This window comes from Schistocerca piceifrons, chromosome 3, assembly GCF_021461385.2.
Source record: "Schistocerca piceifrons isolate TAMUIC-IGC-003096 chromosome 3, iqSchPice1.1, whole genome shotgun sequence".
NCBI classification, from domain to species: domain Eukaryota; kingdom Metazoa; phylum Arthropoda; class Insecta; order Orthoptera; family Acrididae; genus Schistocerca; species Schistocerca piceifrons.
Genome location: NC_060140.1, coordinates 115818696 through 115831136, shown reverse-complemented (window position 1 = coordinate 115831136; position 12441 = coordinate 115818696). Strand labels below are relative to the sequence as shown.

The 12441-nt window shown below is 36.6% G+C and overlaps 1 protein-coding gene across 1 annotated transcript in view; it reads right to left on the bottom strand.

Annotated features, from left to right (window-relative positions):
* Nucleotides 1-888: 888 nt before the first annotated feature.
* LOC124789473 (lysophosphatidylcholine acyltransferase) overlaps nt 889-12441 on the bottom strand; it is a 642390-nt gene continuing 630837 nt past the window's right edge. The window contains exons 7-11 of the mRNA XM_047256841.1: nt 10762-10887; nt 7546-7702; nt 7294-7392; nt 7014-7155; nt 889-4692 (exon numbers count right to left, since the gene is read on the bottom strand). Of these exons, the coding sequence (XP_047112797.1) occupies nt 4565-4692; nt 7014-7155; nt 7294-7392; nt 7546-7702; nt 10762-10887 (652 nt within the window). The 3' untranslated portion in view covers nt 889-4564. The remainder of the gene's footprint in view (nt 4693-7013; nt 7156-7293; nt 7393-7545; nt 7703-10761; nt 10888-12441) is intronic.

Sequence of the window (12441 nt, the reverse complement as noted above, 5' to 3'; positions counted from 1 at the left end):
TCTAGTACTCTATTCAAAATAGTTACTTATAATCTATACCATTCACCTAGAAAACTTATCCACTATAATGATGCCTCTGATTTGGCTCCTTTTATTGTTGAAGAAATTGTGTGGGTTGACTACATTTTTCTAGAATTTTATCATTCCTCCAAGTCATGTTTTAAAATTTCAACAGTCATGGGAAAATGGTGTTCCTTAGTTTCTTAATGATGCTATGTTTCCTTCTTTTTCTGTTTCTCCCTCTTCTTCCATTAGTTCTTAGTATAATGAAAATGGTGTGCGTCATTGCAAAGGATAGATTGCTAGTAACAGTAATTAATTATGTTATAAAAGAAATAGGGGGACAGGAAAACAAAAAAGAAACTGGCACAAGTACACACTGTGCTGTAGCTTCAGCCTTGGTGAGGAGAAGAATGTTTACTATTCCTCCCCCACTGGTGTTTAAGTAATAAAAACATTACTGGCATCACACATTGATTGTTTTGGTACTGTTTGACTACTTACAGCTCACCAGAGAAAGCATAAATGGATCAAATATATGTACTTTTCAGTCTGTTCAGCTTTTTTGCAAATTCAAATGTTGAGCTCACTACTTAGCTTTTGTAGTCATTTTCTTCCCAAAGTAAATTAAAATTTTGCATATGTCATTAGCAAAAATAAAACATGTACTGGAATTTAAGACCAAATTGTACCTAATGACTTCTTTTTTAATTTTTTGTTGCAGACTTAAGTTTCTGAAATTTGCTTTATTTTCCTGATAAGAATTTTTAAAAAAATTATGATGAATGTCTTTCTTTTATAGTTACACTAAATTTTGGTGAGATAACCAAAAAATACACAGACTCCTACATAATGACAATGAAATTTGTACAGTAATGAATTTTCTTTAAGCACAGATAAAGAAAATCTTGTCCTATTTTTCTAACATAAATACACATAAATTAATACTTTCAGAGATACAAAAATATACAGGAATTTTATTACACTCTGCGTGACTATTGACAATGTTAAAAAAGCATTTCATTTTTACAGATGTTCAATACCATAGGAAGGCACATAGCAATTTGATGCTGTGTGCACTACTAACAGTACACACTAAATAATAAGCTTACACTATCTGATCAGTAGGAATGTGAGATACTTTCAAATTTCAAAGAAGAAAATACACTTTTTGAAATTTAAGTTTTTGGTCTTAAGTAAGTACAAGACAAATGATACAGTGAAAGTTACAGCACTAAAAAATCATATTGGTATCCGATACAAAGATTTATTTCTGGTGTGTAAACAAGTTTCTAGTGACTGAAAAGAAGAAAGCAGCTGCTATCAGTTATTCAGGTAACAGTATGTTTATGTGAATATACGTCACTTTTGTGTGCCTGTTAATGTTTCTTGAAGGTAGGGAGCTACTTACAACGTGCTTTCATGGAGCATGAGAGGAATGAGGACAGACAGAACACTTAATAAGACGATCTAGTGCAGGTAGCCAAAAGAATAACTCAGCAATCAAATCACTATGAGGAGAAAATGGAGAATGCTGAAAAGGCAAATGCAAAGAGAGCACTAAGAGGAAATAAAGTATAACATACAGTATTTATTTAGAAATTCGATGATGACCAAGTCCACAGCCTTCAAGTCATTTTTAAATGAAATCATTCCGCTCTGCGCTGTTAAAACATTATTTACTGCAATTGCAATTTTGACTCATGGTCATTTTCAAGCACTGTGGGATGTTGTAACCCACTCAAAAATATAAACTTGTGACGTGTTGTCTAAGAGCAGTTGCATTTGGAGTAGTGAATTTATCTACTGCTCCAAAACATTAGAAAGTTGGCGAAACAATGATATAAACACACAAGTTTAAATCTTGTCAATAAGTTAATCATTTGCTATACTATGGCTAGTGTATGGTGGCACAATACTGATGAGTATGAAGTGCAAAGTTAGGCCTGCATTGTTGGAAGAGACAGATGCACCTAACATAAATGGATTATCACCAAATGAAATAGTTGCATGTTAGATTTTATGGTCTTATAGCTTGTTGGTTAAGAGGGTAGTTGCCAAACTAGCAATCTAAAGGTCTGGGGTTCACTTCCCAATCAATCCTATGATTTTTTTCTGTCGTTTATAACTTCCTTTATCCTTGTAAATTGTTTGTTAATGTGAAAAATGCCAAATTGCACCAGGGTTTGAAGCACATATTAAACCGTAGGGTTCCCATTTACTTATGGCCTGAAAATCTTCACACAGTTTCAGAATTGGTTTGCCTGGTAATTATGTGAATAGGGTACTAATGCATGCTGGACACTGAGCCCACTTTCTGGACACAAAAGTATCACTGCTCATGGTCTAGCATACCAACAACCTTTGAAAACGTAGGTAAAAAAAAAAAAAAAAGGCATTTTGCATGGCCATTTTATGGTTGTGATCCTCAATTCAAAGACTGGTTTGATGCTGCTCTTGATTCTTTATACAGAACACATATTGAAGCTGCTAACTGTTAGGTATGTGAAAATATTTGTAGAACCATTCAAATTTTATACAGGTGTTCTGTAAAATTTATGGCAAAAAGAGGCCATTATAGCACAACTAGGTTTTGCTTATAATCATCATTCCACTGCCTGAATAAACTAAAATGTGAGTTAAAGATATGATAATGGAAAAAAGAAAGCAGAGTTGGCTTAAAAGGTGAAGCACTCATCCTGATGAGAATATTCACTATTTTCGACAAAATACCATGAAATTGATGTAACATTATAGTTTTGTGGCAATATCGTACATGCAGATGAGGATCACATCTCAATAAGATGTGCCAATGCTACAAAGCCATTATATTCTCCTACAAATGTGTATAATTCAAAAATAATTCAAGGTAAACACAGAGGAATTATGTTGATTAAAATGGCTATTGTTCAGACTGCCATCTATTTCCATTGGCTACAGAATAAAATGAATAATCATTTGCAAAACCAATTTCATTATCTGATATACAGAGTCATTAGTTCTGGAACTGATCAGTAATGCAAAAGTTCTGCAAGGTTCACAGGAGAGCTTCTGTAAAGTTTGGAAGATAGGAGATGAGGTACTGGCAGAAGTAAAGCTGTGAGGACAGGGCGCGAGTCGTGCTTGGGTAGCTCAGATGGCGGAGCACTTGTCCACGAAAGGCAAAGGTCCCCGATTTCGAGTTTCGGTCCGGCACCCAGTTTTAATCTGCCAGGAAGTTTCAATACAAAAGAAAGTGTGAATTGTGAGCACAAATTCATATGGGAGCAGAGTAGAAACGTTGCTCTGCCTTGTCATATGGACATATTTGCAGCTGTGTTAAGAAATTAAACTTGAATGACTGGAGAACTGCAGAGGATTGGCAACTTGGGGCATACTTTAGAAAGTGAACACCAAGAATGAGTGGAAGGGCACAGAAATGAGTGTATATTGATCATTCTGAAAAATGTTAGCAATCCAATATGCTTGTGTACAGTATTATGTGATGACTCACTTTTACAGAGGAAGACTGTTGGAAAGCTCAACTAGAACTTGCTGGTCCCAAAGTTTGAAATACCCTAATAAGACCAAGTGTCACTACTTACATGCCACACATTAAAATAATTACAGATATTAAATACTTACTTCAGTAGTACTAAAATTTTATATGAAGTTAACGAGCCATCAAGCTGCATGACATATGTACTAATCCAAAGATAAATATTTTTGTATATAAAAAACTATTAGTGTATAAAAGGTTTCAGCTGCAGTAAAAAAAATAATTTATTGCTTGTAGCTCCATTGGAGTTTTTCAGACAAATTCAATTAATTATGGTACATCAGCAAAGACTTGTAATTACACGACTTGTTTTTCATAGTCAATTACATCAGTTTATCTTCGCGACAAAAAATAGTAGCATAATATGCAATATGATGAAAGTCTGTTCAGCAATACTAGACCCTTCACATTATCTACTGATCAGAATTTAGTGAGAAACAATCCTTTGATGCATAAAAATACAGAGTTACACAAAACTGTTTTTCACAAGATTCCACCTTCAGTATGATCACGTTTATGTAACATTTTCCAATGAAGTTTTCTAAAAATGCAAAACTCCATGCTTCTGAATGATAAGAAGAGAACACAAATAAATCCAGAAAAGTATATGACAGAATATGCTGTTATAAAACTAGACTCAAAATATTCTGAATAATATCCTACTATTGCTGTATTTCACTGTACATTAGCATTTCTCTGAATATCACATCATAAAACACAGGAATGAATTGATTAGTACATTATTCAGTCACTAGATTGGTAACATTTGTGCAGATTCTCCAGTACCTTTACACAGATCTGTTGGTAATGTACACTGTATTCATCCCCACAAAATGGCAGTTGAACCTGTCATGTTAATGTCTTACATACAAGTCCTTGTAACATCCAGTTTGACAACAGGCAAATAACAAAACTGCTGACTCCAACCCACTCACATGTGCAGTGAATTATCTTCAGTCTTGCAGTCATTGCCACTGTCACTGTCAGGCGTAGTCATTATTCACTAAGAACCACATTACATTCTGTTCATTCTGTTTTACTACTTCCTGTACTCAATAGACATTCCGTGCTCAAACTGTTCTTTAGATTCCACTGGTTACTACTGAAGAGTCCTGTGCAATCCGACTTGTGCTGCAGAAATTTTGTAAGTTCATCTGAAACATACAAAAGACAATGTTTGTACGATTTTTAAACAAACTTTAACAGCAACTACATTCATTAGCTTATGCTGTAAACATGTTGATTTGCTGCAGACACATGGATTCATATATTCTTAATATTATGCATTTCAGCCCCTCTGTCCTCCTTTCCAAAGGAAGTAGCACTAGTGAGGAAAAGTTTTTCTTTTTGTGTGAGGGTTGGCAACACCGAGTGGTAGAAGGGAATTCCCTGACAAGACTGAGCATCACAGGAACATGCGTGTACGTAAACTCACGTTGTAGTATCCAGTTGCATGAAAGACGTCAAATCCCGCCGAGTGTGCTCTGTTTGCTGTAATCCGCTTCCTACTTGCGGCAGGTCTACTTGCAGGAGTAACACCTACTGAAATTTTTTTGCAAATTGAAATAGTTTATGAGAAAGATGCTGTAAACTGAATATGTGTGTGTGTGTGTGTGTGTGTGTTTAAGTGCTGTAGGGAGTTCAGTGGTGGCAGAACAAATGTTCATGATGAACAGAGGAATGGAACAACATCCATTTCGGCTGATGAGTTGGTGCAAAAAAATCAAGGAAACTGTTCTTGAAGACTGCCAATTGACAGTGGGTGAAATTCCTGTGATGTTTCCACAACTCTTCAGAACTCTCTCCGAGACACTCTCAGAAGTGCTAGGATATCAGAAACAGCATGCAAGATGGGTCCCAAAACAGCTGACAGAGCAGCACAAGAAAAATCAGGTCAACAGCTCCCGCAAATTTCTTTAATGACTTGAACTGGAAGGTGAGCATTTTCTGAGCTCTACTGTGACTTGAGATGAAATGTGGGTGGCTTGTTACATTTCTGAAATAAAAAGGTAGTCATCACAATGGCATCACACCAATTCCCCAGTTTCTAAAAAATTCAAAACCACAATTTCAGGCAAAAAAAATCATAGCCCCAGTGTTTTGGGAGTGAAAAGGCATAATTTTGGTCAAATTTCTGCCTCAGAGGGAGACCAATGCACAACAATATTGTAAGATCCTAAAAATCTCGAAAGGAGGGGAATGCTGATGAGGGGGGTGTGCTTGTTGCATGACAACATCCGTACCCATGCACCCCATTAATACATACATGCTCTTGGACTCATTTAGTCGGGATGTTGTGAGCCACCCCCATATTCCCCTGATATGGTGCCTTCAGATTATAATCTTTTCACCTCCCCAAAGGCACATGTGACTGGAATTAAATTTTCACCTGATGAGTAAGGACAGGAGGTGGTTCTGAAGTAAGGGAATGTGCTGGCAGGAGAGTTCTTCGAGGAGGGCGTAAAGAAACTTGTGACATGGCTCACCACAAGCATTGAACAGGATGGTGATTATGTGGAGAAAATAGTCAACAAGTGTAACAACAGCATTCTGTAATTTTTTTCAAATATATTTTTCTAAAAAAAATATAAAAATCTAGTACACTTACTTTCTAAACATGCCCTGTATAAAAACAAGTTATCCAACAGAAACAGGATTTAAAAAACACGCACATTTGACTATGGTATAGCAGACATCTTTTTCTGTTTACCCCCATGGTTGATGATAATATTATCAACACGTATAATAGCAAAAATAAGTGAATGCCTGTGGAAGAAGAAGAATTACATCTTCACATGGTCAACCTCTCTTCCAATGACAACTATGGAGAAATATAGCTATCCAGGGAATCAACATTGCAGTAGTGAAAATGTATGCAGAAGAATAATAACAAACAATAATAATTTCACGGCGGCCTTAGTGGCTTCTTGTGGCAGACAGACAGTAAATGCAAGAAAAATTACATGAAAAATATGACTACTGTCTCATAGTAATATATTTTATTAACCAATCTACATTCTGAAGTACAGTTTCTCCTTCAAAACTTCTTATTATGGAGGATCCAAAGCCACAACCATAGCCTTAGCTAATAGCTCTGGAATTCAAACCAATTAAAATTACTGGAAGCCTGAAATGATTTTATTACATCAAATCATTGCAAGAGAATGTGTTTGAACATTTTGCCATTCTTCTGTCATTTAGACGAAATACTTGAGTGTAAAATAATATTTTTAAGAGTTTACTACCATAATTATTAGCTTGTTTTCATCAGTGACACTATTCACTTTTCAGTTAGATATGAAGCCTATTAGTACAAAAATATTTGATAAGGGCATATAAAACATTTATTCTCTTCCTCTGGTCAAATGCCTCATTTGGCTTCATTTATTTTCCTGAGTGAGTGGTGACCCATATTTCTTCCTGTTATAATAATGTATATAACTTGAGGTGTATGTAGATGTGAGCTGACACTTACCGTGTGAGATATGAGCTTTGCCAGTCTTGTCCAGATGGCTGCAGAGCTGAGCAACCTCCATGGGTGCCATACCCAATGTATGTTGCAGTACACCAGGCAGATCTGACTGGCTTAAACTGCCATCTTCTCCTGAACCAAACACCTATGATACAAAAATTACAGCTTTAGACACTACCATATCCTTTGCATTTTTATAAGTCTCACATTAGTGGAGATTGTAGGTCACTGCATTCAAAATAATCCATTAAACTTTTGTCAGGAAATATCAGAAGAAAATTACCTGGAAAACTATAGGGATAATGTCTGATGTTTTCTTTGCCTTTGATATCACCAACACTTCAAAAATGTATTCCCTGACATCAATGACTCCAGAGGATTCCTGCAATGTATTTTCAATTAATCATATAATCTTAAATGAGAGTTGTATCACACTGTAGCTATAGGTCAAAACTCTGATGGCTCACATATTAAGCATTTAAGTATGATAAAATGATGTTTGTTCACAGGTATTTAATATAATGATTCTATTCACCTTATCATATAGGCAGAAGAGCTGCTGAAGATGACCATCACTGGGCTCTATACCGAGTAACTTTGCAAATTGCTTATAGGAGATTTTGCCACCTTCTTTGCTGAAAAGATGCCTGTGCTCAGACAGAATCTTTTCTTCAGCATCTGAATTCACTAACCTGCAAAGCAATTAAAAAGCATGTTAATTCACACAGAATTTTCTTGAAACTAACGTGAATTCAAAATTATGATTGCAGTTCTTTGTTGATATAACAATTACTGTATATCACAAGGTCATCATTTCAAAACTTTTCTTTTCTGCCCATGAAAGCTTCAAAATGACAAAATTCTTGCAAATGCAGAAGTAAGGACAAAAATAAGATGTACCACAGACACGGAATGTACATATATCTTACATAACAACTGTGGGACAGCTAATACTAAAACATAAATGATGGTTTTGGAAATTCTTTTTTCATAAGTAATCACGTTTTTCATAAATTGGGGGACAAAGGTTGATACACACTTAATAAATAATGGAACACTTGCTGAAATACCCCATAATAAATGGTCTGGCATTAGATGAAAGATATTGGAAAATGGAGATGAAAGAGGCTAGTCACAAATGTGTGAAGAGGAATAAATTTGAACTACATGGTGAGGAATATATAAGCAGATAAGCAGAGGAATGAACTCTTTGAGTAGAGGGAAAGTGAAGGGAAGGAGCAAGAAATTACAATGGAGGGAGAAAAAAAGGAGATAAGGAAGCAAATCTGCCTAGTTCATGTACAGAAAACAATTATAATTAATTCTAATGAATCTAACTGTGGCCTAGTACAGCTATAACAACCTTTGATGATCTGCCTTTGAAAAATAAAATGTTTGGCAGACAGTAGAAATAAGTTTCCATGCAGATTCAAGTTGTTTCAGTTTGCTAACTCTGTCCATACTATGAATCCAGTTTTGAACTGAAGTAAGTTTATGACTATCTAGAATTCCAACTTCTGGGCAGGCATTGACATTTTGTTATAAAACTTCCTGGCGGATTAAAACTGTGTGCCGGACTGAGACTCTAACTCGGGACTTTTGCCTTTCGCGGTTAAGCGCTATTTCTGCAAGGTTTGCAGGAGAGCTTCTGTAAAGTTTGGAAGGTAGGAGGTGAGGTACGGACAGAAGTAAAGCTGTGAGGACGGGGCACGAGTCGTGCTTGGATAGCTCAGTTGGTAGAGCACTTGCCCGCGAAAGGCAAAGGTCCCGAGTTTGAGTCTCGGTCCGGCATACAGTTTTAATCCACCAGGAAGTTTCATATCAGTGCACACTCCGCTGCAGAGTGAAAATCTCATTCTGGACATTTTGTTAGATGGCATACTGGCATGTACTTTTCGAGTATTTGTCGGGAACATGTACAAAAAAAGGTGATGAAATAGGTTGTAATGTGCAATTTTTTATCAAATGGTATTAATTTATTCAATACCTGTATAAATAAATGCATACTCACGTAATATATACAACCATGAGGATATTATTGTATAAAATACAAATCAGTTAATATAATTAAATACTTTAAAGAACTTATAATAATTACTCTTATGCAGAGCATAGGCCTATTCATAGTAATAATACATTGTTTTGGAGGATAATTTAATAAAATTCTCATATGCCTAATTATTTTCCACTTCTATCTTTTGACTAGACAATTAATGACACATAACTAGAGTTAGTAAGATGTAATGTTTAATGAGCCTTGTATAACACTTTGAATTCTTCCCAAGACCACAGTTCCTTGCAAAGACTGGCTATTTACCATAGTCTCCTCCTTTACAATTAATATTGTAGAAATACTTTCTTTTACTTCCTCAAAGAAAGTGCAAATAAAAGCAATAGTTGGTGCCATTGGTCCTCCTCCTCCTCACATTAGCTGCACAGCATCTGACTCATTCAGCACTAGTGCCATTCAACAAGTGGATTGCTGGGCCCTATATACATTCTGATCATCATTGACTGTGGCCATGCTCATGCAGACTCCCTACTCCCTATCTGACTGAGCCTTTACTTATAACCTTTCTGCACTAAAGCATTTTATGCTCAACAAAGGGCACATTCATAACTCGCTGCCTCTTTATAATTCTTAATGTTTCTGTGTTTGCCAATGAACTCTACCTTATTGAGAAGTGTACATGCAAACCTTTCTGTGCTATGTTCACACACCAGCTTGCTCATTGGTCACCAAGTACAGTACTTCCTCCTCATCCTCCCCTCCCCTCCCCTCCACCCCCCCCCCCCCCTGCCCCAACCTATCCATAAAGAAGAACAGTGAACTCTGGATGCACATGGACTAAGTTCATTATATCCCCTATGTATAATTTCATTCCTCAACTCAAAATCTCCTGCATTAAATGAACTCTTTCCCCCCCCCCCCCTCCCCCATTTCACCCATAATTTGTACATTACTCACCCAACAATTACATTGTATTCTTTATCTTGGATGTTATTCTACTATTCCAATCAAACTGGAACTCCTTTGTTAGAGTATGAAATAACTCGTGTAAGAAATGATTGCAGAAATAGTAAACTGTAATTCCCACTGTCAAAAAACAAGTACCTTATGCTTAAAGTATTCTGACCTTGGTTCTCTCAGGATACAAGTGCTTCAGACATAATGGGTAACTGTCCTAGAGCTGAGCAACCATATCCTTTGCTCCAGTCTTCAGTTCTTCAAGTTATGATGTAAATGAAGAACAGCTTTCTTTAAGGCCAGTAAAATCTCTGAGTCTACCTTCATCACATGATCTGTAGCCTCTGTAAACTACACTGTCCATATTCTCTCCTTCATAGATCAGATCCGACCTGACAGCTTACTTCAATGACTCATCTGTTTCTCTTCCACCAAATACCATCCACTACTCAAATTTCCATTCATGAATTGATTTAAAAATTAATGATTGGTATTCTTAATTTATAATCCTTAATCAGTAAATAATTGGAATGTAGCCAAATGTGGATTCTAACTGTGTTGTAACTTGATTATGAATAATTTGTTCTTTGACATTGCATTCGTTGTGAGAGTGGCCTATGAAATAAGTAACTTAACTGATGGGGGCAACAAAGATTAAATGTTAAGTATCAGATTAAATGTTAAGTATCAGTTTAAATAGAATGAGCATTAACTAACAAAACATTGTCACCTACTAAAAAGCTAATTAACAGAAACAGAAAAAAAGTTTCTTTAAGTTCTTACCCAAGCCGTCCCCTTAGCTTCTGAACTTCAAGCAAGCCAGCAGCTCCTGGTATATTGAGCCTTTTAGCTCTTGTTATAAGACGGCAATCATCATATGTATAATCTGACATGGGTATGCCAAGAGCCCTGCCAGAAAAAAAAATACAATTATACATTTAAACTTGGGAATCTGAGAGGATCAAAGATTCAGAACCTTTACAATGTTCAACAGACGAAATTGTGCAAATGAAACTAAAACAGAGAAAAAGGATAAAGGGAGATTAGTGTTAAGTATACCACTGATTATGAAGTCATTCAAGATGGAGCACAATCTGGGATTGGGAAAGGAAGGTGTCTTTTTCAAAGGAAAAGTCCCAGCATTTGCCTTAAGCACAGGAAAGCTAAATCTGGATGACCAGATAGGGATTTGAGCTGCCATCCTTTGGAATGCAAGAAAAAAGAAAAATTCATGTCCTGCACACAGTAAGGATATGCATTGAGCAAAAGATATGTTCTCACACTAAGGATTGGCTGAGTCCCTCTGCCTATTCTGTACAGATGGCTATCTAGGCTACCTGCTGGCTGTCACTCAGTGCACTCTGAGTACTGCTGACATCCTCAGCAGAGGGTGAGAGCACTTAATATTCACACATGCGAGGTGTTTTCAAATATTTTTATTTCTACAGCTTCTTTTATAAAGTAATCCCAAAATCCCTTCATTCTCATAATGACAGATGTTTCATCAAATAGAATTTGGTATCAATTTTCTAAAGTATGTTGTGCCACGGCTGATTTTTCAGGGTATCATAGGTATAAGCACCTCTTGTGTTCCATCCTGGGTTGGTCCACAGTGCACACTGTTTGGAGAATGTAATAACAGCCACACTACACAGCTTGCAGTACCCACTGTGGAGCAATGCCGGACAGAACAAAAGAGTTGTTCTGCATACGCTATCCTAAAAAATCAGCTATAGCAGAACATGCTTTAGAAAAATCAACACCATATTCTATTTGACAAAACATCTGTCATTATGAGGATGAAGGGATTTTGGAATAAGGATAGCATTGTAAAAGAGGCTGTAGAAATAAAAATATTTGTAAATGCCATCAACCAGGAGGGCGGTTTGCAATTCAGCATAGCATGAGACCCGGGCATTGGAAGGTTGAAGCGGTTGCAATGAATGCCATATCTGGTGTGGAAGGGAGCGCCAGTGATTTCACAGCCAGCAGCGTGGCTATATAAGAGTGAATCTGTGGTGTCACAGCTGTCATTTACCATTTGACAATGATCAAGGAGATCTTGTTTGAAAGCTTGAGGGATTTTAACCACCTGATGCAGCCGGAAGCCTGAGAACATTTCACTAATTCATATTGCCACGAGACCATGCATTCATATGTATCTAAGTCTGCAGTGCAGTGCAGTTCTGTGATGATGGTTACAATTTAGCATTGCATGGGTTCCAGAGGCTGCAAAGTTGAACTGGTACAAGAAATCTGGAGACATTGCACATTAGGGTGACCCTTAATTTTCAACTTTCTTCAGTTCAGCTCCCACCCTCTCATCTTGCTCCATTTACGGAATCAACAATATGTGAAAAATTTAACTCAGCCAAACAACTACATGGCAACCCCTAATGACCATGAAGTTCTAACATTTTCACACAAAAGCCTTTTTTTCAGATGAAGTGAATTTTTGGTATT